This window comes from Portunus trituberculatus, chromosome 43 (assembly GCF_017591435.1).
Source record: "Portunus trituberculatus isolate SZX2019 chromosome 43, ASM1759143v1, whole genome shotgun sequence".
Taxonomy (NCBI): Eukaryota; Metazoa; Arthropoda; class Malacostraca; order Decapoda; family Portunidae; genus Portunus; species Portunus trituberculatus.
The window spans coordinates 17,169,585-17,196,689 of record NC_059297.1 but is presented as its reverse complement, the minus strand read 5'-3'; the positions used below and the strand labels follow the sequence as shown (position 1 = coordinate 17,196,689).

Sequence of the window (27,105 nt, the reverse complement as noted above, 5' to 3'; positions counted from 1 at the left end):
CAGCCTGTTCTCGTGCTATACATGATAGAGAGGTTGCCCACAAAAGGTACTTGAGCCTTCCATCTCCTGAATCTCATGCACTTTATATCTCTGCCCGGAATCATGCCAAGTCTGTTCTTCAACTTGCCAAACACTCTTTCATAAATAGGAAATGTCAAAATCTTTCAAACTCAAACTCTCCTCGTGACTTCTGGCATCTAGCCAAAAACATCTCAAATAACTTCACTTCTTCATCTTTCCTCCTTTATTTCATCCTGATGGCACCACTGCCATCTCTTCTGTCTCTAAAGCTGAACTCTTTTCTCAAACCTTTGCTCACAACTCCACCTTGGACGATTCTGGGCTTGTCCTCCCTCTCCTCCTCCCTCTGACTATTTCATGTCTACAATCAAAATTCTTCGTAATGATGTTTTCCATGCCCTTGCTGGCCTAAACCCTCGGAAGGCTTATGGACCTGATGGGGTCCCTCCTATTGTTCTCAAAAACTGTGCTTCTGTGCTTGCACCTTGCCTGGCCAAACTCTTCCAACTTTGTCTATCGACTTCTACCTTTCCTTCCTGCTGGAAGTTCGCCTACATTCAGCCTGTTCCTAAAAGGGTGACCGTTCTAACCCTCAAACTACCGTCCTATAGCTTTAATCTCTTGCTTGTCTAAAGTTTTTGAATCTATCCTGAATAGGAAGATTCTCAAACATCTGTCACTTCACAATCTTCTGTCTGATCGCCAGTATGGCTTCCGTCAAGGTCGCTCTACTGGTGATCTTCTGGCTTTCCTTACTGAGTCTTGGTCATCCTCTTTTAGAGATTTCGGTGAAACTTTTGCTGTTGCGTTAGACATATCAAAAGCTTTTGATAGAGTCTGGCATAAAGCTTTGATTTCAAAACTGCCCTCTTACGGCTTCTATCCTTCTCTCTGCAACTTTATCTCAAGTTTCCTTTCCGACCGCTCTATTGCTGCTGTGGTAGACGGCTACTGTTCTTCTCCTAAACCTATTAATAGTGGTGTTCCTCAGGGTTCTGTCCTGTCACCCACTCTCTTTCTATTATTCATTAATGACCTTCTTAACCAAACTTCTTGCCCTATCCACTCCTACGCTGATGATACCACCCTACATCTTTCCACGTTCTTTCAGAGACGTCCAACCCTTCAGGAAATTAACAGATCACGCGGGGACGCCACGGAACGCCTGACTTCCGATCTTTCTAAAATTTCCGATTGGGGCAGAGAAAATCTAGTAGTTTTCAATGCCTCAAAACTCAATTCCTCCATCTATCAACTCGACACAACCTTCCAGACAACTATCCCTCTTCTTCAATGACACTCAACTGTCTCCTCTTCCACAATGAATATCCTCGGTCTGTCCTTTGCTCATAATCTTAACTGGAAACTTCACATCTCATCTCTTGCTAAAACAGCTTCTATGAAGTTAGGTGTTCTGAGGCGTCTCCGACAGTTTTCTCGCCCTCCAACTGCTTACTCTGTATAAGGGCCTTATCCGTCCCTGTATGGAGTACTCTTCGCATGTTTGGGGGTTCCAGTCACACAGCTTTGCTTGATAGGGTGGAATCGAAAGCTCTTCGTCTCATCAACTCCCCTCCTCTGACTAACTGTCTTCAGTCTCTTTCTCACCGCCGAAATGTTGCATCCCTTTCTATATTTTATCGCTATTTTCATGGTAACTGTTCTACTGATCTTGCTAACTGCATGCCTCCCCTCCTCCTGCGGCCACGCTGCACAAGGCTTTCTTCTTCCTCTCATCCCTATTCTGTCCAACTCTCTAATGCAAGAGTTAACCAGTACGCTCAATCATTCATCCCTTTCACTGGTAAACTCTGGAACTCCCTCCCTGCATCTGTATTTCCAAATTCCTACAACTTGTCTTCTTTTAAGAGGGAGGTATCGAGGCATTTGCTCCCCTAATTCTGGCTGACGGTTTTGGCACTTTTTCTACTCTTTGGAGAGCCAGCGCTCAAGTGGGCCTTTTTCTAACTTTCTTTTTTTTGCCCTTGGCTGGCCCTCTTCCATACGTAAAAAAAAAAAAAAAAAAAACACACTCACTACAAGCAGCGTAATATCTGGCCCGCCGCGGTACTGCGCACTAGCCCACTTCCTCGTCAGCCGCTTTCACATACACCGGCACACTTCTCTTCAGCCGGCCCCACACCACCAAGGCTGCTAACACAGCACACTACGGCCCACAATATTCTATGAGGCCCTCAGCCTCGGCGAAACACACTACACACGTCTCCTGGACGTGGCAGACGATAACAGACACGAGTACCTCAGGTCAGAACTAACTCAACACAGGAGTGGGGAGACTGCCCCGCCAACCTTACTGGGCCTCAACTCACGTGGCTCCCCTCCCACGCACTATGGGGGAACAAGGGAGCTGCCTCGCACCTCCAATACCACCACTACTACTTCTACTTACTACTGGAGGGTATTTTCCTCCTATACCACATACTACGTAAGGACGTTAGGTCCTCTCACTACAACAACACTACGACTCCCTAATCTCCTTCCCTGGCAATCCACAGAGGCGCAGTACTTGATCCCGCTACACGGAATTCACAACACTGAGTACTGCCCACTACCAGGCAGCAATCTCTCCCAGCCCCTATTGGGCATAGATAACAGCAGTTCCCATAACCACGAACCCCTGGGGACATCCTGTCTCTCACAAGGCTCATGAAAGCCGCCAAAAGTCGTGGCACACGTAATGGCGGCTACTTGTCTCTGCAGCCTGCTCACTACAGAACTTACTAACTGCTCACTGCGCCAGTGCTTCCATGAGTTAATGAAATCTTACCCTAGAGTTTTGTCGATTTTACCCTTGATTCGAGTGTTTTACCCTAGATTGTCGAAGTTGCCCATTAATTGTTGATTAATACACTCTTATCATACATAAGTTTAAATATTGCCCCCCCATCACCCCCAAACACACACACAGGACTACACACTACAGCCACTACTGCGGCTGCTCTGTGTGGACTCGTCCTCGCAAGTGACTGACTCTGTGTGTGAACTGTGATCTAACCATCCGAAGGTCCAAAACGTGTACGCGTAGTAGACGGGTGAGTGGAGACTGGGGAGAAAGGGGATGGGGTGGGGGGGGGGGGGTGAAGGGATGATACAAGTCACGGGGATGATTATGTACATGAATCGAACATGAAAGAGAACCAGCCTGCCACCAGATTGGCACCATTCCAAGCACACCTATCCATAGGACGGCAGATTACCCTAAAATTACCCTAGTTTATGCATTACCCTAAACACTACCCTAAGAAGGATCCAATTATCCTAGTTTAGGGTATTTTACCCTAAAATGGAAGCACTGCACTGCGCTCTCCAAGCACAGCAACATCTCGCCTCAAGGTCTACACACTCTCCCAGACCTCACCCTTACTGTGAGTGGCCCTCCAGACACACTTCACAGGAGTGCACGGAATAATTACAATTAAATCTATTACACAGCGTCGGTGACTACTCTTCTTAAGGTCTCTCAGTGCACTGAAAAAACAAAGGAGGTTGGCGTCGCTTTCGCTTTTCCCGGCCACCCTGCGCTCGGCTCAGGGAGGGAGGGATGACGTCACAGCACTCCCATTTTCTCTCTCTCTCTCTCTCTCTCTCTCTCTCTCTCTCTCTCTCTCTCTCTCTCTCTCTCTCGCCAGCCGGGCGGCGACTATGAAGCTAACTAAACAAAATAAAAGAAATTATATCGCTCAGCGTAATAATAATAATATATATATATATATATATATATATATATATATATATATATATATATATATATATATATATATATATATATATATATATATATATATATATATATATATATATATATATATATATATATATATATATATATATATATATATATATATATATATATATATATATATATATATATATATATATATATATATATATATATATATATATATATATATATATATATATATATATATATAATGTTCCCTTTGATTTTCATGTAGGGAAAAACAACAATGATAAGATACTACTACTACTATTACTATTACTTAATCACTACCATCACCTGCCATCTATAAACATACAGTACAAGCCCCACAATCCACAGTCACATTGTGACACCCACTCAGTACCGTCTTCCTTTGCAGGTCTCAACCGTCACAGTACAGGAAGAGGACACTGAAGAGTGGAAGGCCGACGCTTTCAACACCTCGCAGTTCTTTTTCTATGACACATTTGAGGGCAACTACGACACTGACTACCTAAAGAGCCTTGATAGGAGGAAACGATACGTGAGTATAATGTTAGGTGGAGAAGGGCTTGCGTGCTTTCCTACACTGTCATCTTTCATCACATATCACACGTCACCTCTATGCTCGAAATCATCATAACTGACACTCTCTCCTCCGTAGGCTGTGGCAGACGAAAATGACTTCTCTAACCTAATGATCAACATAACCAGAAACACCGAGTTGGCGGACTCGACAGCAAAACCCGGTATTACGATGGAGTACGAGGTCACCATACTGCTGCCTAAAATTAGTAAGTAGGTCAACATCACTACCACTGCTGCTGCTGCTGCTGCTGCTGCTGCTGCTGCTGCTGCTGCTGCTACTACTACTACTACTACTACTACTACTACTACTACTACTACTACTACTACTACTACTACTACTACTACTACTTCTACCACTACCACTACTACAACTACCACAAACACTGCTACTCCTATCTCTATAAACAATCTAATTTGGGTTAGGGTGCACACTGAGATACTCTGGTTGGTAATTTAATACTGCACGGCAGAATACTTGGAATTAATCAGAAGAGCAGCTGCTTAAAGGAACGATGCCTATCGTTTTACACTACTGACCGACTGAAGATCTTATCTCTAATTCTACATCTCTTGTTTCTTGGGGTTCTACCTATAAGACACTGTAAACTCTCTTTAGTCGGGTTTCCACAAACATTCCACTCCCATACTATTTATATTTCAGAAATCTTGTTGCATTATTACTAAATAACAAAAATTACTTATAAAAGATTCAACCACATTCAGTGGGGAAGATACATTATCTTCCCCACTGAAAATACAGATCCTAGTGGAATTACCGCTATAAGTTAAATAAATTAACAAGAATCGAAAACCCACTAACCTCCATTAGAAAGCGATGTTTTCTCCTGTATTAATAGCCAAATTTCTTTGTTTACCCGTCACTATAAAAACTGAAATAATTGAAACACTTAATAACTTCTATTAGCACCTGATAACCCTATGGTTGCTACACGTAATATAGATTTTTGTTATCTGAGTAAACGTAGAGATCTATGACATGAAAAAAACAGAAAAAATATAAATAAATAAACAAATATAAATATAGACTAGAAAATTTTAACAAAACTCTCTCTTCCTGTTGCCGTCACTGTATTTTCAAACTCATACTTTAGACTTAGCCCAAATTCTTTATTGAGCCTATAGAAGCAACCATTGCATTTAAAGGCTTTAAAAGTGGAGGTAGAGCGAAAATCGACTAAGAATACTTGACATATACTTACTAAGCCACGGCAATGCAACTGGTGGTGGAGTTGTTTGGCATGGATCCCATCTCCGGCTACACCGCCTTCGCCCTGTGCGACCTCCAGGTGATCAGCATCGGCTCAAAAATCACCACGGAGGGCGGGGCACCTCTTACTCCTGACCTGGTCACCACGACGATGATACCAGGAGACGACTACAACCATGTGGTGAGAGAGAGAGAGAGAGAGAGAGAGAGAGAGAGAGAGAGAGAGAGAGAGAGAGAGAGAGAGAGAGAGAGAGAGAGAGAGAGAGAGAGAGAGAGAGAGAGAGAGAGAGAGAGAGAGAGAGAGAGAGAGAGAGAGAGAGAGAGAGAGAGAGAGAGAGAGAGAGAGAGAGAGAGAGAGAGAGAGAGAGAGAGAGAGATGTTTTAGTAACTAATCGATGCAATTATTAAGGAACCAACTAATCAGTCACTTTGTTAATCAGTCAGCCAATCAATCACTCAACCAGTCAGTCAATCAAACAGTTAAAAGAAAAATCTCCAACGCAGAACAACAGAGCTAACGTCGATTTCGGCAAGATTCTGAACACGGACACGTACAGTAATGTCCACACGAACTTCACTGACAGCACTATCATCATAAACTTCTCGGTCATGCTCATCCTCAACCCCCTGTACAACAACGAGGACGCTATCATTACCGTGGGAGCGCAGTATGACAACGATAACTTCGTGTATGTAGGCACGGACAAGTTCGTCTACAGCATGATAGAGGTGAGAGAGAGAGAGAGAGAGAGAGAGAGAGAGAGAGAGAGAGAGAGAGAGAGAGAGAGAGAGAGAGAGAGAGAGAGAGAGAGAGAGAGAGAGAGAGAGAGAGAGAGAGAGAGAGAGAGAGAGAGAGAGAGAGAGAGAGAGAGAGAGAGAGAGAGAGGGAATTTAGATTATATTCACTTGTTTTCCTGAAGTTAGAATGATTATAGCTTTGGTAGATATATTTCCTACCATCACGGCAAAACAATATATAGTAACATGAAACTGACATGATCAAAAGTTTAGATTGAGAGAGAGAGAGAGAGAGAGAGAGAGAGAGAGAGAGAGAGAGAGAGAGAGAGAGAGATATTACTACCCCCAATTTCCCATTACCAGGATGCCTACACACCCAAAACCACCCTACTGACTCCGGCCACCACCATAGCACAGTATAGCGGCGCCACCTTCGTGCTCGACACCTACTTGTACCACCCCTTCACTGACGTTCTATTCCAGGCCTTCATCTCCAGCCCAAGTTATGTAAGTCGGTGAGAATAGTGCAGGCTAGTAGGTGAACAAATCCAGCGATACTAGGTCGTATTCTTCATCGCTTTGTTCTCTTTCTCCTCGGTACTATTCAAAAGGCTGCAGATATTATTATTATTATTATTATTATTATTATTACTTTGTTTTCTTACAATTTTTCTTTTTATCACTGACCCAGGTTCCTTCTTAAACTACCATAAGTACCCTTGAAGGTCCTCATTTATTTGTACAACAGCCTGTTAAATTTAAGCGATAAAACGACGACTACAGTTTGGTAACAAAATCAGCTAATTCTGTTAATAATGTTCATGCACGATGGGAACGAAACTTCTACAACATGCTACGAATACACTTCTTTGGTCGACTCACTACAGGTCACTATGAATGCCCTTATCAAACTAGCGACGCGCACTTACTATAATCTACTACTTAAAGATAACACAGCGAATATATGATAATAACGCGTCCTTAACTGCAAATTTCAGATCATGCAAATTAAAAGTAAAGTTTGTTTCTCTTTTCTTTTCTGGAGTTATCTGCTGCTCCTCTTACCATTCTTATTCCAAACCACTTTTTCTACTGTCCTTTATTTAAGCTATTTTTTTTTCGTTGTACACTATCATTCATACTGCAAACTTCTTATTACAACTTATGCCTTTAACTTTTATATATTCATCATTGCAAGATATGACGTATACGATGATACTTTACTCTTCTGTCTGCTTCCACAGGACGATTTCACCATCTCCAACATCGGCGTCATTATCATGGGCTCTAATTTTGGCTGTTCAGGAGCCTCGAAAACTACTTACTATCCGTCCATCACCAACATCACAAACTACATGGGCGAATACATCATTCATCTACGCACTACTGGTCTAACTTATCGTAGGTAGCTGAGCGAGGGGAAGGGGGGATTGGAGGAAAGGAAGGTGGTGTGTGTAGGACTGACTGAAGGCGAGGAATAACAATGGAGAGAGAGAGAGAGAGAGAGAGAGAGAGAGAGAGAGAGAGAGAGAGAGAGAGAGAGAGAGAGAGAGAGAGAGAGAGAGAGAGAAGAATGGCTGTAAATCAAACTTCAATGCCTAAATGGCAACGTGTGTGTGTGTGTGTGTGTGTGTGTGTGTGTGTGTGTGTGTGTGTGTGTGTGTGTGTAAGGAATGGGGGACGTTTTCAAGATAACTGCCATGCTAGATGGCGTAATAAGAACCGAAATTATGTAAAAGAAAACAGGTCATAACAGTAAGCGTGGCAAAAGAGTGACAATATTAACACTACTATTTTTCTCTCACGGCAGCGTTAACCAGCACAGATTACCACGACAATGCTGACTTCCAAATCCAGTTCTTCTTCACTGTATACGCCATGAACGCCGTGGAGGGTACCACAGTGGACATAGATATAGGGTTTGTCGTGGGGACTACCTCCATATACACAAACACTGCCACCCTCACCGTCACGGCAGGAGTGTCACCGCCAGTAGCGTCTTTGGCAGGATCTTGGAGCTCTGTAAGTCCACGATTTGTTCCATTCTACTAGTCTCTCTCTCTCTCTCTCTCTCTCTCTCTCTCTCTCTCTCTCTCTCTCTCTCTCTCTCTCTCTCTCTCTCTCTCTCTCTCTCTCTGTCCATCTCTCTCTCTCTCTCTCTCTCTCTCTCTCTCTCTCTCTCTCTCTCTCTCTCTCTCTCTCTCTCTCTCTCTCTCTCTCTCTCTCTCTCTCTCTCTCTCTCTCTCTCTCTCTCTCACGTACTTCCATTTCTCTAGGTTACAGCAATCACTCCAACTACTGTGGAGGAAGGCCAGACAGTTACCTGGACCGCCACCTTCACGATGGACAGCGGGGCAAACGTGGAAGTCACCTGCACACTAACAGACGACGGCGGAAGTGAGTATGGTGATGGTGGTTGTGGTAGTGACTGTGGCATTGATGATGGTGGATAGTTATGCTACTGGGAATCTTTATACGCAAGGAATATAGTGGTCAACTGTGATTTAGTGAGAGGCGTGTGCGTAAGTTGTACATAATAGTGTTGTGTTTTGCAAGCATGGAGGTGTTGTTTACTGTGCCGCGTCTGTTGTGTGGTGTGACGCAAAAAAATATAGACTAGTGTTGAATTGTGGTGATTGTGGCGGTGATGCAGTGTGTGATGTAAGACGCCATCTTTGCATAGCGTGATGATTCACACAAGAGCAGAATGATGCTGAAGAGAGCCATGGTGGAGGACACATAATAGATTCTTGCCTCACAGGCCTTATGTGTGGCAACTTCTAGCGCCTCTTCCCGTACAGACAAGGTGTGCGGCATCGGGTATGGGAAGGTTGGGGCCAACATCGCATTTGTTCCCGTGCTGAGCCAATACTTGGACTTCACAGCAGACAATTCAGTCACCTTTACTCTCTTCTTCAACTCTACGGGAAAGGTGAGTGTGTGTGTGTGTGTGTGTGTGTGTGTGTGTGTGTGTGTGTGTGTGTGTGTGTGTGTGTGTGTGTGTGTGTGTGTGTGTGTGTGTGTGTGTGTGTGTGTGTGTGTGTGTGTGTGTGTGTGTGTGTGTGTGTGTGTGTGTGGTCACGTTGTAAATAAATGCAAATTTTCAAAAAAGATAACAAAAAGAAAATAACGAGCTTAGAAAAGTCATAAATAAAAAAAGAAATATTGTTATCTCTCTCTCTCTCTCTCTCTCTCTCTCTCTCTCTCTCTCTTTCAATTTTTCACTGCATCCAGGTTCTCAACGCAAGTGCTGACTCCGTGGAGTTTGAATTCTCTGTCAAGGCCGACGTATCCTCAGCTGCCATTTCCATTTCATGTCCCACAGCAGGGACGCCCCTCAGTGAAGCAGCTCTCTCTGCCAGTACCGTAAGTCACTTAACCTACGTTCATATCACTTTTTTCCTTCAGATTGTTCTCTTGGGATTACTAATGGGCAGTTTTCTCGTGTGGCTTTAATTCTTGTTCATTCAGCATTTTGATGCAATTTTGTTTGCAACGTTTTGCATTACATAATACATGATATATTAATCTTGGGTGCACATCTTCTTTCAACCACTCAACAGTTTATAAAAATCTGATTATCTCTTTATTCTACATATTTTACTCACCAGAACGAAGTGTAATGCCTTTACTTATAATCTCCTTCATCACTTGTTCTGTTGTGAAGACTAACATTGTTACTACTCCACATTTCTGCAAACACAATATTTTAGTGATTTTGCGCAAATATATTCTCTTATATATAAACGTATAATCTCAACTCTCACCCCACCTCCACCATATACACGTGGTGCAATCCACTACTCTGTGTACCTAAGCCTCTTCTAAGTACAAAGTAGAAAGGCCCATATTCAGAACTCACCACGACTATTTTCCAATGCCATAGAAATGTTTAACCAGGCATTTTTCATAATATCAAACGCTTTAAAAATAGGGAAGATGCGGCACAGAAATGTTTCAAAACATGGTCGTGAGGTCAGTGGTCTCTTCGCTTGACAGATTACACCCTCCACTGGAAACACAGACTTAAATGCCTGGATGGATCTTATAACGCCCCAAAGCGACATTTGGTACGACGGCTCGCAGATGGGCCTACTGGTGAAACTCTCCTTTCCGGGTGAGTGTGTGTGTGTGTGTGTGTGTGTGTGTGTGTGTGTGTGTGTGTGTGTGTGTGTGTGTGTGTGTGTGTGTGTGTGTGTGTGTGTGTGTGTGTGTGTTACGCTAACCTTTCTGAATATTTTTTTGTCTGATGCCTTCATCTTTCCATTATAAGGGCAAGCACAGTCTTCATGCATGGCATAATGAAGAAACAGCTTGAGTCTAGTCAGGAAAGAGAACAAAGCAAAATAACTAACACAACGACATGGCCAAACTTAATGTCTCTCTCTAACTCTGTCCTGTTCTTTTTTTTCAGCTGGGGGAACACCTTATAGTAACCTGGTTATAGAGGGTGTCGGAAATGTGGATGAAACGGCATGGGGCGCTCGGACCTGTGGAGGCAAGTTGGTCAGCGCGGGGAAGGGAGTGCCGTGCCTGGCAGGCCATCAGTATACCATTAATAACAACGGCGTGCAGCTGATTGACTCGTGAGTGTGACGCAGTCCTGCGAGGCGGGATCTATAGTGGTAGTATATTATGGTAAGGTTTTCCGTATCATACCAGGATGTACCTGATTAAAAGATGTAATGTTGACAATGTGCGTTCTTTTACACTTCATAGATATTTTGATGTAATATAGGGAGGTGCTGCTAATTTCCAAGAGATAAAAAAGAAAGACAAAAAAAATAAAAGGATGTACAGGTGGGTGTCAAAGGTAGACTGTCTCACGCCCAGGGTGGGACAGTGGGGCAGGTGAGGAAAGCTGTGTGGTGTGGTATGGTGAAAGACGCTGTAGTCACATACCAAATAGTCAGTGACACCCACGGATGGTTCACTTCTTTATACAGGCTACTGGGACGACCCTTTGTGGACACTGGTAAGATAACGTTGGGTCCCGCCTGCGGCACCGTGAGAACCAGTGATACTACAGACGCCGACTACGAGGCGGCCATCGAGCTGTATTTCGACATGCCGCTAGGACAGTCAAACTTTCTAGGTGCGTAAAGTAATGTTAATTTGTTTGTCTGTTCAGATATTTGCCCATGTGCATGAGCAAATAAGCGATAAAATGATTTGCAGCTACTTGGTGGCTATAATGTTGCAAGCTAATTTTCTCTACCTCCTCCGTCAGCCGGGGCCTACAATTTAAGTATAGGCGTGAACATGGACGACCAACTCATCTGGACGGGATGGGATTTAGCACAGTTGGATGCAGGGCCACCCGCTTATGATACCACTGCCATCTTACACTACGGCATTCTCTCTGGCAGCGTGCCGACCATCGACATAGAACTTGGTGTACCGCACTTTATTGAGGTGTGTGTGTGTGTGTGTGTGTGTGTGTGTGTGTGTGTGTGTGTGTGTGTGTGTGTGTGTGTGTGTGTGTGTGTGTGTGTGTGTGTGTGTGGGTATCCTTCTTACACAGGTATGGTTTGCTGCAGGTGCTGCTAAGGTTGAAGCCCGAGAGCGTGATGTTGTACAAGATCACTGCCAAGGTGAGCAACCCGGACGTCCTCGGTCTGTGCCGCATCATGGTCATCCATGCGGGTGAGTAGGGCGGTGGCATACACGCACGCACGCACACACACACGAACACACACACACACACACACAACACACACACACACACACACAGTCTCTCTCTCTCTCTCTCTCTCTCTCTCTCTCTCTCTCTCTCTCTCTCTCTCTCTCTCTCTCTCTCTCTCTCTCTCTCTCTTCAGTTTACACAGACGTACTTTTATATATTTACATGTAAAAGTTTTTCATCTCCTGCCTTTCCGTAAAACTTTTGACACATCTGTTCTGTGTAAATGTCAAAATAAGTTAATATAAAGTGTAATTTTATAATAGACAATCAAGTAAATTTATAAACTTTCTTGAACTTGCAAGCTCTGTACTCCAGTATGTAATGTATAACATTGCTTTTCGTGTGTTGTGTAGATTCGAATGTGGAAATTTAGTTAATCACAGATGTGGATGCGGTCATTTAATTTATCAAAATTGCAGATACGGATGCTGATGTGGAAGCTAAAAACTATGCTAATGTTCCCTGTATGTGGATGCAGGTTCTAACATTCAGTACATCTTAAGCATATACACTAACACCCATGTCAGTCATCTAGATGGCTAAGTTTTAAAGAACAAAGGAAGATGCTTCTATTCCTAAATGAAATGTGATTGGTAACAAAGATATACCTCAAATCTTGCAATTAGTTATTTTTCAAAATTTCACACGGCTAGTTTCATGATACGTTAGGAGCAATGAAACATTGTTCTTTTACATTATTATCTATGAAAAAAAGTAAACGCCTACACAACTGCACACTAATTACTTTACATCTTTCTCATTCCTCCCTCACAGGTAACAACTTCCCGTGCCTGGATAAGAATCCTTATGACAACGAGGGCGAGCTATATCCAACTATTAGTGTTACACACGACAGTGACTGGAGCCTCAGTGCCACACTAGATCTCGGTGTGCTCAAGAACCTCGGTGAGTGGCGGGAATGCCAAAAGGTACGACTGTTTAGCCAGTGCAGTACACACTATTATCAATAGATCGTTATACGTAGACGGAACCGCTGGCAGAGCTCTAGATTACTATAAGAAAGCTGCCAAATATGTATCAAGGCTGTGAGACGCCTGACAGTCTGACTTTCTTTCAGAGCAAAGCTGTAACAATTGTCTCATATTATGCAAACGTATAAACTATACTTTGTATCCTCTCTTTAGCGAAACACAAGTGTCTGAGACAATTGACAGTAGCCCCTTTTCTGTTCCCTCCTACTTTCTCTGGCCTCACTTTCTCCATTCACTGACTATTCAGGTAAACTTGCTATCCACCACAACTTAGAGCAACTGGCACAATAACAATCTAGTTAAAATAGCCACTATGAAGTTAAGCGTTTTGAGTCATCTCCACTAGTTTTTCTCTCCTCCCCCCCTCCCGTCTAGATGCTAACTTTGTACAGGGACCTTATACGGCCACGTATGGAGTATGCTTCACATGCAAGAAGGGTTTCCACTCATACCACTTTTTTTTTTTTTTTTTTTTTTTTTTTTTAGACAGGGTAGAATCAAGTTTTTTTTTTTTTTTTTTGATATATCAACCCTCTAACTGATTGTCTTAAGCTTCTCTCTCATCGGCGCAGTGTTGCATCTCTTGCTATCTTCTACTGTTATTTTCATGTTAATTGCTCTTCTGCTGATCTTGCTACCTGCATGAATCCCTTCCTACCGCGGCCTCACTGCAGAAAATTTTCTTCTCTCACCGCTATTCTGTCTACTTCTCTAATGCAAGAGTTAACCACTTGTCCTCTTCCCTATAGTAAACTCTGAAACTCCCTTCTTTTATGACTTGAGATCTTTCAAGAGGGAGATTTTAAGTGGATTCCAATTTTTGTTCTAACAGTTTTGTTGTCCTTGGTCGGTGTCTCTCATACACTAAAAATGAAAGTTCAAAACAAGCAAGGCGAAAATAAAACAAATTAGTTTGTTTTAGAGTGTTCCAAGATTTCTCAAAATTTCATGGTAAAAAGGTGCACTAATATTTGCATGTCTCGTTAATATCAGTGCCGCGTACTGCCACAGTTTCGGCTCAAATTTTCAAGCGTATTGCATGACAGTGTACAAACACTATTCTGTCTTAATGTAATACGCAATCTAAAAAGTTGTTTGTACGATCAAAAAAATCGTTTCTAATTTCGTCATATCTAGACTATAGAAATAATAAAAAAAATTATAATATGAAGGAAAATATTCAAAAGCAGTCGGTGATGGTGAAAAAACAACAACTTTTCCAGCAATGTAGGAAGGAATTACTTGTCAGTTGATAAATGAATAAAAATAAAATCTGGCCGTGTCATCCAACATATCAACATATTTGTTACACTACGAGTATATATAAATCACCTACTGTTATAACTGAACTGAACAGGTTCTCTACTAAAACTACCAGGCGTCTCTTAATGAAACATTGGAACATCATTTCATCGCTAGGGCAGCCATCGCAGCGAGACGGTGCTTCCCATCCCTCCTTAATGCCCTCCCTTTCTCTACCAAAAGGAAACAGCACCTATGTTACTGACGTCATCGTGGACGACAATTCCATAGTGGTGGGTGTGATGGTGAAGGGCGTGGTGGCGGGCACTGACACACTCACAGTAACACTGGACAGCTCTGGCACGACCAGCGTCCTCACTCAGGATCTCACCGTGGGCTCCGCGATCACGTCGGTGAGAATAGACGTGCATGCAAGCATGCATACATACATACATACATACATACATACATACAGACAGACAGACAGACAGACAGACACACACACACACACACACACACACACACACACACACACACACACACACACGGCCCGGTAGCTCAGTGGTTAGAGCGCTGCCAGAGGGCCGGGGTTCGATTCCCCGGCCTGGTGGAGATATTTGGGTGTGTCTCCTTTCACGTGTAGCCCCTGTTCACCTAGCAGTGAGTAGGTACGGGATGTAAATCGAGAAGTTGTGACCTTGTTATCCCGGTGTGTGGTGTGTGCCTGGTCTCAGACCTATCCCAAGATCGGAAATAATGAGCTCTGAGCTCGTTCCGTAGGGTAACGTCTGGCTGTCTCGTCAGAGACTGCAGCAGATCAAACAGTGAATTAGAATTACACATACACACACACACACACACACACACACACACACACACACTCTCTCTCTCTCTCTCTCTCTCTCTCTCTCTCACATCCAAGTACGCTCTCCAGCACACAATAGTTGGGTTTTAGGAAATAACACAAGCCTAACATTTTAGAATCTCAGGTATGTATAAACCATTAAAGCTACACTGAATAAAATATATGTATTTACGTCCACCTGTCGCGTGTGTAAATGCTGAATTTATATCCCTCCGTTAAAATCACGTCTCTCTTTTCCTATCGTGTCAATGCATTTTGATCTTACTGAATATATCCCTGTTAGTATTAGGTCTTTTAACCGTCTCTTGTTCGCCTACAGAATCTTAACCTCGTATCCGTGACTCCTGTGCCTGTGGACGGGACATCAAGTGCGTACGAAGGAGTCATGAAGATGGTGGACTTCGTGGTGGAGGTTCCTGAGGGATACAAAAACACGCTGAAAGCCATCATCACCAACACCGCCGTGACGGACATGGCAGTGTGCTTCGGGGCCTTGGTGGCAGTGAGTGTGCTCGTGCATCTGTTTGTTGCTGACCAATGGCAGATTATGCGAGTGTGTGATGTATATAGTACGCATTCTTAGCAATTATCGTCATTGTCGTCTTCTGTATTAATGATGTCATTACTGTTATTTTGTTCGCTTTGGAGTACGGTTATATGGATTATTTTTTATGATTATCCACTTTACTTCCTTTCCTCACGCGCGCGCGCGCACACACACACACACACACACACACACACACACACACACACACACACACACACACACACACACACACACACACACACACACCTCGTTTCCTATGTAACACTTACCATTTCAAATATTGTAAAAATAATGGTACCATATCCTGAAGCTCATTTAACGATAAAACCTTCCCGTTTGCATCAATTGTTTACCTCTTTTCGATTTTCTAAAATAGAAATTCTTCACACAAGGCAAAAGAAAACAAAACAATCAATAAAAAATATGGCTCACAAAAACTGAGCTTGGTGAAATATATGAAACCAAACAAGTCAACAACACTTTTATCTTTCTTTTCTTTAACCATTCATTAGTTATAATCTAGAAATATCATGTCTAATATCAGTGAATTCTCTCTCTCTCTCTCTCTCTCTCTGATGACAGGTCGGCCAGAACCTTCCTTGCGTCATTGCTGGTAAGATAGAGGGTAACATGACGGAGGTGTCGCCTACAAGTGAGGTGTACGAGGTAGACATAAAGGAAGTGTGCCAGTACCCTTTTTACGAGAACCAAACAGAAAACCAGGTGAGCCACGTTCTTTCCCATTGACTCCTTACGACAGTCTGGTTGTTTCTGTAGCTACACACACACACACACACACACACACACACACACACACACACACACACACACACACACACACACACACACACACACAGAGAGAGAGAGAGAGAGAGAGAGAGAGAGAGAGAGAGAGAGAGAGAGAGAGAGAGAGAGAGAGAGAGAGAGAGAGAGAGAGAGAGAGAGAGAGAGAGAGAGAGAGAGAGAGAGAGAGAGAGAGAGAGAGAGAGAGAGAGAGAGAGAGAGAGAGAGAGAGAGAGAGAGAGAGAGAGAGAGAGAAGAGAAGAAGAAGAAGAAGAAGAAGAAGAAGAAGAAGAAGAAGAAGAAGAAGAAGAAGAAGAAGAAGAAGAAGAAGAAGAAGAAGAAGAAGAAGAAGAAGAAGAAGAAGAAGAAGAAGAAGAAGAAGAAGAAGAAGAAGAAGAAGAAGAAGAAGAAGAAGAAAAGAAACAGAAAAAGAAGAAGATTACCGCTCTCAGAAGAAAAAAGACGAAGGAAATGGCCTTGTTTAGTTATAATCTGATTATCAGTGAAATGATTTTTCAAAAATATTTGATTTCTAGCAAGGAGCAAGAGATAAAGATGTAGATTTACAAAGCTTAACAGAAAATGACCCCAGGTCGGACTGCTCTTCTGGTATCGACTTTGTGTCTTGACATCTTCCTCAATTTTTTCCAACAACTTCTGCCACATTCACGGCTTTGAATTTAATTTTGCAATCTGTAGAACACCACTTCTACTCAATTAAACCTCTTTTTTTTAACCTTCACCGAGACATAGGTGTCTGAGGCAACAAACATCAGCCACATTTCTGCTTCCTCATACATGCTTTCTCTACATATCCTCACTTTTAATCCAGTTAGATATTATATGTATGTGTGTAATGATCAGTAAAACAGTTACTATGGAAATAGCGATAAAAGATAGAAAGAGATGCAACATTTCAGCAGTGAGAAAGAGAAGACAGTCAGTCAGAGGAGGGTAGTTGATGAGACGAAAAACTCTTGATTCCACCCTATCTAATAAAACTGTGTGAGTGGAACCCCGCTCCCCCTTAAACATGCGAAGAGTACTTCATACAAGGACGGATAAGGCCCTTGTACAAAGTAAGCAGTTAGAGGGACGAGAAAAACTGGCGGAGACGCCGCAGAACGTCTAACTTCATATAAGCTGTTTTAGCAAGAGATGAAATGTGAAGTTTCCAGTTAAGATTATGAGTAAAGGACAGACTGAGGATATTCAGTGTGGAAGAGGGAGATAGCTGAGTGTCATTGAAGAGGGAATAGTTTTCTGGAAGGTTGTGTCGATCTGATAGATGGAGGAATTGAGTTTTTGAGGCATTGAAAACTACTAGGTTTTCTCTGCCCCAATCGGATTTCTTCGAAAGATCATAAATCAGGCGTTCTGTGGCGTTTCTGCGTGATCTGTTGACTTCCTGAACAGTTGGTCGTCTCTGAAAAGACGTGGAAAGATGTAGGGTGATATCATCGGCGTAGGAGTGGATAGGGCAAGAAGTTTAGTTAAGAAGATTATCAATGAACAATAGATAAAGAGTGGGTAACAGGACAGAATCCTGAGGAACACCACTATTAATAAATTTAGGAGAAGAACAGTGGCTGTCTACTACAGCAGCAATAGAATGGCTGGAAAGGAAACTTGAGATAAAGTTGCAGAAAGAAGGAATCAAAGCCTTATGCCAGACTCTATCAAAAGCTTTTGATATGTCTAACGCGACAGCAAAAGTTTCACCGAAATCTCTAAAAGAGGATGACCAAAACTCGGCAAAGTCAGTAGAGCGACCTTGCCGGAAGACATACTGGTGATCAGATAGAAGATTGTGAAGTGACAGATGTTTAAGAATCTTCCTATTCAGGATATATTAAAAAACTTCAGACAAGCAAGAGATTAAAGCTATAGGACGGTAGTTAGAGCGATTAGAACGGTCACTCTTTTCAGGAACAGGCTGAATGTAGGAAAACTTCCAGCAAGAAGGAAAGGTAGAAGTCGATAGACAAAGTTGAAAGAGTTTGGCCAGGCAAGGTGCAAGCACAGAAGCACAGTTTTTGAGAACAATATGAGGGACCCCATCAGGTCCATAAGCCTTCCGAGGGTTTAGGCCAGCGAGGGCATGGAAAACATCATTACGAAGAATTTTGATTGAAGACATGAAATAGTCAGAGGGAGGAGGAGAGGAGGACAAGCCCAGAATCGTCCAAGGTGGAGTTGTAGCAAAGGTTTGACATAAGAGTTCAGCATTAGAGACAGAAGAGATGGCAGTGGTGCCATCAGAATGAAATAAAGGAGGAAAAAATGAAGAAGTAAAGTTATTGGAGATGTTTTTGGCTAGATGCCAGAAGTCTCGAGGGAGTTTGAGCTTGAAAGATTTTGACATTTTCTATTTATGAAAGAGTGTTTGGCAAGTTGAAGAACAGACTTGGCATGATTCCGAGCAGAAATATAAAGTGCATGAGATTCAGGAGATGGAAGGCTCAAGTACCTTTTGTGGGCAACCTCTCTATCATGTATAGCACGAGAACAGGCTGTGTTAAACCAAGGTTTAGAAGGTTTAGGTTGAGAAAAGAATGAGGAATGTACGCCTCCATGCCAGACACTATCACCTCTGTTATGCGTTCAGCACAAAGAGATGGGTCTCTGACACGGAAACAGTAATCATTCCAAGGAAAATCAGCATAATACCTCCTCAGGTCCCCCAACTGGCAGAGGCAAAACGCCAGAGGCACCTCCGCTTTGGGGATCCTGAGGAGGGATTGGAGAAATAGGACAAGATACAGAAATGAGATTGTGATCGGAGGAGCCCAACGGAGATGAAAGGGTGACAGCATAAGCAGAAGGATTAGAGGTAAGGAAGAGATCAAGAAAGTTGGGCGTGTCTCCAAGACGGCCAGGAATACGAATAGAGTGTTGCACCAGTTGCTCTAGGTCATGAAGGATAACAAAGTTGAAAGCTAGTTTACTAGGATGGTCAGTGAAGGGAGAGGAAAGCCAAAGCTGGTGGTGAACATTAAAATCTCCAAAAAGTGAAATAGTCAAAGAATTTACTATAGTTAGGGGAGAGATAGACAGCACAGATAAATCTAGTTAGAGAGTGACCATTGCGTCTAAGCCATATGGTGGAAAACTCGGAAGATGCAAGAGCGTGGGCACGAGAGCAAGTTAAGACGTTGCGCACATAAACGCAACATCCAGCTTTGGAAAGAAAATGAGAATAGAGAAAGTAGGAAGGAACAGAGAAGAGGCTACTGTCAGTTGCCTCAGACAGCTGTGTTTCGGTGAGGAAAAGAAAACCAGATTTAACAGAGGAGAGGTGGTGTTGCACAAATTGTAAATTTGATCTAAGACCTCGAATGTTGCAGAAGTTAATGTAGAAAATGTTGAGGGATGTGTCATGACATTTGGGGTCGTCATCACGAGAGGAGTCCGACCTGGGGACATTTCTGGTCCCCTCCCCAGAAAAGGACTCTGAGGCTGGATTTGGAGTCGCCATTTTTTATTTTGAATTTCAAATGAAGGGTGTGTGTGTAAGTGCATGTAGTTTTGAATGAAGTACGGCAGTTGTTTTTAGAGGGCAGGCTGTGACTGCTCCCTTGAGTTGTGAGACACAAAGGGAAACGTTCAGTGAGATCACATCTAACTTTAATGGAAGGTTCACAGCACCCACTGAACTAGTGTTATTAGGCCTCACTGGGAGTTAAATATCGTTTCGGTAGGTGTCTGCTACCTCCTCGAATGCATGTTAAGGTGATGAAAAGTAGTTTACTAGGCTGAGACGGTGATGATGATGGTTAATGAAGATGAAAACTACATTTTCTCTATTTTTGTCAGCTTTTCCTACGGATTGGGGTGGTGTTCCTGCCCAATAGTGGTGATACGGCCACCCTCTCGCTGGTGATACAGGAGGGTGGTATCGATCTTGACCCCGTCACATATCAGCTTGACAAGCTGAGTGGGACATTCAGTGGTGTGACTGACGAGACAGGGATGCAGCTGGAGCCTCTCATTGATGTGGACACAGTCACCCCCGGGATGCAGTTCTGGACTGGTGTGAACCTGACGTTGCCCAAAGACATCACCGTCAATGCTGAGGTAAGAAAAGCCTGTGCGTAGTGTAGTGTGCAATGTGTTGAACAACCTTCATGTAGGGACAAGATGGTGATACCCGCATGCTTTTCTTACTACATGGTGTCACTTTATTCTCTCCTTAAGATTTGATGAGAAGTATTTAAACATGTTATAGAGTTTAACATGAAATATAGGTGTAGTAAGACGTCTGGTGACAATGATGCTCTCTTACATGATGCAATAGTATACATGAATATAAATAGTGGTATCGAGAGGTAAAAGAGGGCAGTCAGAGGGCATGGCTGCCCACGTCTCATTTACTCAGGTCAGGCATAATTCGTGATTAGTGGATTTTGATGACAGATGTTAAATTTCAAGTGCCACCTAGTGAAGGTCAACTGGTTTATTGTAGTCCCTATTTTTCTCTATGTTCATAAGTTCATTTCCTGCACCACCAACACAAGTCTGTGAACGCATGTCCCTACACTTATGAAAAACTAAAATCACTAAATAGCATTAAGATATTTATGTACACACGGAAAGTAACTTATGGAATTTTAAGCTTACATTTTCAGTTTGCCTTATCCTCCATCTTATAAAACTTATCAATTGTTATATAAAGGACTTTCTTCTAAGGGGATCTGTAACAATGATAAAAAAAATTGTTATCAACTGCGGAACTGATATTTCCATTTCATGTGTATAAGAGTTAATTAAATTGTACCTTAATATGCTTCCTCTATTAATTGACCGTGTTTTCGATCTTTTTCGCCTGTGACTGGTGTGCTTCAAAATACTCATACACAGTTCGCAGTCATGACGCCCACTGAGGCAGGGAGAGCAATCGCCACAGTGCACGACTTCAGGTGAGATAAGCTCACTTTTTGGAATAGAATGGTCATAATGATTTCAACTTTCATTCTTTCTCCAAGGAAAGAATTTAAGTTTTCTGATCTCACCCTTGACTAAGTTGTCATCAAAAGCTCTCTTTATGAAAATATCTTTTTATGAAATCAACTCATTTAATACTACAGGTAATTATGATAAAACAAAAATACAATCGATATTAGTCACAAAAAACACTATAAAAACATAATTGTAGTGGACGAGTAGTTAGATATCATTATTAATTTCTTGATAACGAACAAAATCCTAAAAATAAAATGACCTAATAACCTAGAATGAAGCTGACGCCGTGGTACTGAAAGGCGAGCTACTTTTGAATTTAAACTTCTACATTTTCTAGTTTCCCGTGTCAGTTAAAGCAGCAAACCTCAGCCAGCTATTAACATGCTCTCCAGGATACCAGCTGAGGGTGCAGGCAAGAACATCGGGTGCATACTATCGGACCAAACGTTGTACTCACGCCTCCTCTCTCACAACGCCTCGAACGCCCCGCCAATAATACACGAATCTCAGACTGATACGATGATTGTCAACCTCAACGCTTTCACCAATACAGGTACTTTGGATCAGTCATGGTAATCCCACAATCTGAGGTTGCACAAACATGGTAACATTGCCAATGCCTGATTTTCTCGTCCGCTGACTGGCACAAGTATTCTCATTTCTTTTCAGACATATAGTAAAGTGACTGTGTTGAATGAAAGTTTCCAGTTTTTTTAAGTTACCAAATTAATTGTACATATGTAATCGTGTACCTTGTAACTCATTGAAGGTTTTGGTAAGAATATGAAGTCAATTTGCGACACGTGTTAAGAGGAAACATAAGTATTTGGGTAAGCCATCAGACAAGAGCATCGGCATTGTTACTATGTTACTAGAATCATAAAAGAAAGCAGAGTATACGAGAAGGAAAAAGATGTCCAACAGGGAATTGCTGGTGATACACAAAATTATGAAAGAGAAACATATCTAAGACGGTACACTGACTAGTCACTAGAGCATAAGGAATAGGTCAACAGAATGGGAGGAGAATAAGTTAACACATGGATAATCCAAACGTTTGTCATATTTCGGTGATTTTCAATACGCCCAAGGAAAGTTATACTAGCTTTCTAGATCATTTTCATTCACGATGTTTTAATAAGTATTAGTTTAAAAAAAACAATAAACAGATCCATGAGAAACCAATCAATCCTCTTTGTGCTCTTTAGCAATAGTACGATTGAGAAGAATATGAGAAAAGATACAAAATTAAGTAGGAATGAGAAGTATTTAGCTGAAACATCCAGGGAGAAACATATTTAAACACAAACGTGTGCTCCGCAGGTATAACATACATACACAATAAGCAAGTTCCTGAGGACGATCAAGTGCACCTAGAGGCTTTCATCATCATAGCAGACCATCCTAACGTGCTCGATGGCAACACAATCACTATTCACTTCTCTCTTAAGGTAATTTGACCAGCTTTACTTTTTTTTTTTCGTCGTTTTACATTCTCCTTGTCCTTTCACTCTGTCTTTTCTGTTTCCAATATTTTTGCTCTTTATTCAGCCTTTCGTGAACCCTTTATTAATATCTCTTGTACTTCAGTCTGTTCCATGCCACTTAAATTTGTGCGTTTTGTGTGTGTGTGTGTGTGTGTGTGTGTGTGTGTGTGTGTGTGTGTGTGTGTGTGTGTGTGTGTGTGTGTGTGTGTGTGTGTGTGTGTGTGAGAGAGAGAGAGAGAGAGAGAGAGAGAGAGAGAGAGAGAGAGAGAGAGAGAGAGAGAGAGAGAGAGAGAGAGAGAGAGAGAGAGAGAGAGAGAGAGAGAGAGAGAGAGAGAGAGAGAGAGAGAGAGAGAGAGAGAGAGAGAGAGTCTAAAATCATATACTTCTTCACATGAGTTTGATGTATCAGTTTCTAAAGACACTTCCAGACAATAACATTAACGGAGAAGAGACAGGCCGGTGGCTACAAAGACAATATCAGAAATACCCACTCCTACATGCTAAAAAAAGGGAATATGAAAAGATTTGTATGCCAAAAATATGACACTATAGATAAATAAAAGATGATGAGTTGGAGGTATATATAAGTCTCACTGGTGATTGGTTGCAGGCGAAAGTAATTGTACTGTAGTTATAATAATAAAAACAGACTGATTTCTCTCCTAATTTGGCAGACTGATAACATAATCTATGTTGCTGCAAAGAACTTCATACTGAGCAAGGCATCGCAAGTCACGGTGCTCATCTCGGAGGTGCAGCTCACCGATAACACCACCACCGTCTTCGAACAAGGGTAACACGAACGCATCTCCTGGTGGGGCTGAATATTTTTACTGATGTTGTGCTGCATAACTTTTCTTGGTTCGAATTATATTAATGAGAAAAGGTAATCTCTCTCTCTCTCTCTCTCTCTCTCTCTCTCTCTCTCTCTCTCTCTCTCTCTCTCTCTCTCTCACAGTGACTTCATTCCCCTCACCTTCCGAGTGAGGCACTTCATGAACGAGTCCACGCAGGAGGTAAACACCGCCTGCGCGCGGATCATCACACCTCAGTACCTCATGTACGTGGAAGGTGACAACAGCTTGATCGCGAATGTCACCGGCGCCGTCACCGTCTCGAGCTATTTGGAGTTCTGTGTGAGTGACAGACTGCTTGTGCACTTACAGTGCCGAATATCTCACACAAACAACATACTTATAGTAATTCCTTCATGATAATACTGCTCCTTTTCCACCTCATCCTTGGTTAGCTTACATGGCTAACATATTGTCGATCAAGACTTACAGGATAAGTCCTGTTCACTCCAGTCTGGAGTGCATGGTGTCATAAAAGTTTTCTGAATTATTTCTAATAACAAATACACAGGGGTTGCAATAAATCGCAAACCAGTTGCTTTTACAGATCTTGTTGTCTGTAACCTCTTCCTTCAGTTACAATGTTAAAAAACAATAAACACTAAAATTGAAGAGACTTCTGGCATCTGGCCAAAAAACATCTCCAATAACTTTACTTCTTCATTTTTCCTTATTTTTATTTCATCCTGATGACACCACTGCCATCACATCTGTCACTAAAGCTGAACTCCTCTTTCAAACCTTTTTTTTTTTTTATTATACCATGTGGACTTTTCACAGGAATTTATGGGCTATAGGGGATACTTTTTAGGGTACCTCCTATCTCAAAGCCCACCCGCTAGGAAACCGTTGCCCCGAGTGAGGAAGCCCAACCTACACTTTGCTAATAACTCTACCTTGGATGATTCTGGGCTTGTCCTCACTTCTCTCCTCCTTCTGATTATTTCATGTCTTCATATAAAGTTCTTCACAATGATTGTTTTCAGTGCTCTCGCTGGCCTAAACCTTAGGATGGCTTATGGAGCTGATGGAGTCCCTCCTATTATTCTCAAAAAACTGTGCCTCCGTGCTTGCACCTTGTCCTGCCAAACTGTTCCAACTCTCTCTATCGACTTCTACCTTTCCTTCTTACTGGAAGTTTGCCTACATTCAGCCTTTTCCTAAAAAGGATGACTCAAAACTATCGCCCTATAGCTTTAATCTCTTGCTTGTCTGAAGTCTTTGAATCTATTCTCAATAGGAAGATTCTTAAACATCTCTCACTTCATAATCTTCTATCTGATCGCCAGTATGGCTTCCGTCAAGGTCGCTCTACTGGTGATGAGGCTTTCTTTACTGAGTTTTGGTCACTCTCTTTTAGAGGTTTTGGTGAAACTTTTGCTGTTGGGTTAGACATATCAAGTGGTTTTGATAGAGTCTGGCACAAAGCTTTGATCTCAAAACTATCTTCCTACGGTTTCTATCCTTCTCTCTGCAACTTTGTCTTAAATTTTCTTCCTGACCTTTTAAGAACTGCTGTGGTGGACGGCCACTGTTCTTCTCCTAAATCTATTAACCGTGGTATTCATCAGGGTTCTGTCCTGTCACTCACTCTCTTCCTATTATTCTTTAATGATCTTAACCAAACCTCTTGTGCTATCCACTTTTACGCTGATGAAACCTCCCTACACCTTTCCACGTCTTTTCAGAGAAGACCAACCATTCATTCAGGAAGTTAACAGTTCCCGCAGGGACGCCACAGAACGCCCAACTTCTGATCTCTCTAATTTTTCTTAATTTGGAAGAAAACATTTAGTAGTGTTTAATGCCTCAAAATCTCAACTATCAACGCAATCTGATAACTCGACATAACCTTTTAGACAAATATTCCCTCTTTTTCAATGATACTCAACTGTCCCCGTCTTCTATACACTGAATATCCTTGGTCTGTCCTTTACTTTTAATCTTTTTCCTTTCTTTTTATTATGTTATGGCCTATAGCGACTGTAGGTCTACTTGAAGAGTATGGGAAGCACTGTTCAGCTTCCACCCATTAGCGGTGCAGTCAATTTCATTTATAGTGGTACCCATATTAGGGCCCATATCACCACCCAAGCGTATCTTTGGTGTAAGGCAATTACGCTTCCACCTAGAACCAGGGTATCATGGTGACATGTAGGTAACTTTCAAGACGGCACGTGGTGGGATTCGAACCTGCACATGGACGTCTCCCCTGTCCCACGCTCACCAACTTATCTACTACGCCATCACCCTCCCTCTAAACTGGAAACTTCACATCTGATTTCTTGCTAAAGAGTTTCTATGAAAATTTGGCGTTCTAAGACGTCTCCGGCAGTTTTCCAGCCCTCCCAACTGCTAACTCGGTACCTTATCCGTCCATGTATGGAGTACTCTTCGCATGTGTGGGGGTTTCCACTTACACAATTTCCTTAGATAAAATGGAATCAAAAGCTTTTTCTCTTATCAATTCCTCTCCTTTGACTGACTGTCTTTAGCCTCTTTCTCATCGCCAGAATGATCCATCTTTTGCTATCTTCTTTTATTTTCATGCTAACTGCTCTTTTGATCTTACTGTATGGTTTTCTCTTCCTGGGGCCTCGCTGCACTAAGCTTTTTTCCTCCTCTCACCCCTACTCTGTCCAACTCTCGAATGCAAAAGTTAACCGGTACTCTTCATCATTCATAGCTTTCTCTGGGAAACTCTAGAACTCCCTACCTGCTTCTGTATTTCCAACTTCCTATGACTTGACTTCATTTAAGAGGGAGGTTTCAAGACATTTATCCTCTTTTGGCCAACTCTCTAGGATCTGTAAGGGGACTTGCAACAAAGCAAACCTTTTTTTATATTATATTTCCCTATGCCCTTTCATATAAAAAGTAAGAATATCAATCTAAAAAGACTCACAGCTAACCAGAAATTTCCCTTCCTTCAGTTTGACTTTCTCTTGTTCACCGACATCATCGAAGGGAACTTGACGCTCACTGTGGATCCCAACGAGGAAATGCCACCTGGTCTTGGACAAGTGAAGGCGACGACACTTCTCAGAATTGTGGGCAATACTGCTACAGATGCCACTATCAAGTACTTTGGGAAGACCGCCTATGTTGTGTACGAAGTGAATATCCCTGGTAAGCCAAGAACTAGGAGGAGGGAGAGAAGGAGGAGGAATAGAGGCAGGTATACTTCTAGGGAAGAGATGAAAGGAAACAAACATAGATGAAAGGATAAAATGGAGATATAAGAACTTGAAAATTGAGTTCAAGGGAGAGAGAGAGAGAGAGAGAGAGAGAGAGAGAGAGAGAGAGAGAGAGAGAGAGAGAGAGAGAGAGAGAGAGAGAGAGAGAGAGAGAGAGAGAGAGAGAGAGAGAGAGAGAGAGAGAAAACAAGACA

The 27,105-nt window shown here is 42.3% G+C and overlaps 3 protein-coding genes across 4 annotated transcripts in view; 2 read left to right on the top strand and 1 right to left on the bottom strand.

Annotated features, from left to right (window-relative positions):
* The window catches only part of LOC123517990, a 34,291-nt gene extending 29,851 nt beyond the window's left edge, over window positions 1-4,440 (top strand). Inside the window, exons 7-8 of the mRNA XM_045278492.1 lie at window positions 4,143-4,297; window positions 4,407-4,440. Coding sequence (XP_045134427.1) covers window positions 4,143-4,297; window positions 4,407-4,440 — 189 coding nt within the window. The remainder of the gene's footprint in view (window positions 1-4,142; window positions 4,298-4,406) is intronic.
* Window positions 1-27,105, bottom strand: part of LOC123517958 (gamma-tubulin complex component 4-like) — a 153,945-nt gene that overhangs the window by 68,133 nt on the left and 58,707 nt on the right. Inside the window, exon 1 of one of the 2 annotated variants that reach the window (XM_045278447.1) lies at window positions 5,551-5,665. The exons of the other annotated variant lie outside the window; for it this stretch is intronic. The gene's annotated coding sequence lies outside the window, so the exon portion shown is untranslated. Of the gene's footprint in view, window positions 1-5,550; window positions 5,666-27,105 lie in introns of those variants that run through there. 2 annotated transcript variants of the gene reach the window in all.
* Window positions 4,417-27,105, top strand: part of LOC123517955 — a 29,516-nt gene continuing 6,827 nt past the window's right edge. The window contains exons 1-25 of the mRNA XM_045278436.1: window positions 4,417-4,536; window positions 5,555-5,739; window positions 6,063-6,287; window positions 6,660-6,803; window positions 7,541-7,697; window positions 8,107-8,318; window positions 8,573-8,693; window positions 9,098-9,228; window positions 9,531-9,662; window positions 10,296-10,413; window positions 10,711-10,882; window positions 11,243-11,391; window positions 11,527-11,711; window positions 11,837-11,942; window positions 12,757-12,888; window positions 14,460-14,629; window positions 15,401-15,583; window positions 16,211-16,351; window positions 20,228-20,488; window positions 21,272-21,330; window positions 21,766-21,926; window positions 22,697-22,824; window positions 23,535-23,653; window positions 23,819-23,996; window positions 26,648-26,843. Coding sequence (XP_045134371.1) covers window positions 4,440-4,536; window positions 5,555-5,739; window positions 6,063-6,287; window positions 6,660-6,803; window positions 7,541-7,697; window positions 8,107-8,318; window positions 8,573-8,693; window positions 9,098-9,228; window positions 9,531-9,662; window positions 10,296-10,413; window positions 10,711-10,882; window positions 11,243-11,391; window positions 11,527-11,711; window positions 11,837-11,942; window positions 12,757-12,888; window positions 14,460-14,629; window positions 15,401-15,583; window positions 16,211-16,351; window positions 20,228-20,488; window positions 21,272-21,330; window positions 21,766-21,926; window positions 22,697-22,824; window positions 23,535-23,653; window positions 23,819-23,996; window positions 26,648-26,843 — 3,862 coding nt within the window. The 5' untranslated portion in view covers window positions 4,417-4,439. The remainder of the gene's footprint in view (window positions 4,537-5,554; window positions 5,740-6,062; window positions 6,288-6,659; window positions 6,804-7,540; window positions 7,698-8,106; window positions 8,319-8,572; window positions 8,694-9,097; window positions 9,229-9,530; window positions 9,663-10,295; window positions 10,414-10,710; window positions 10,883-11,242; window positions 11,392-11,526; window positions 11,712-11,836; window positions 11,943-12,756; window positions 12,889-14,459; window positions 14,630-15,400; window positions 15,584-16,210; window positions 16,352-20,227; window positions 20,489-21,271; window positions 21,331-21,765; window positions 21,927-22,696; window positions 22,825-23,534; window positions 23,654-23,818; window positions 23,997-26,647; window positions 26,844-27,105) is intronic.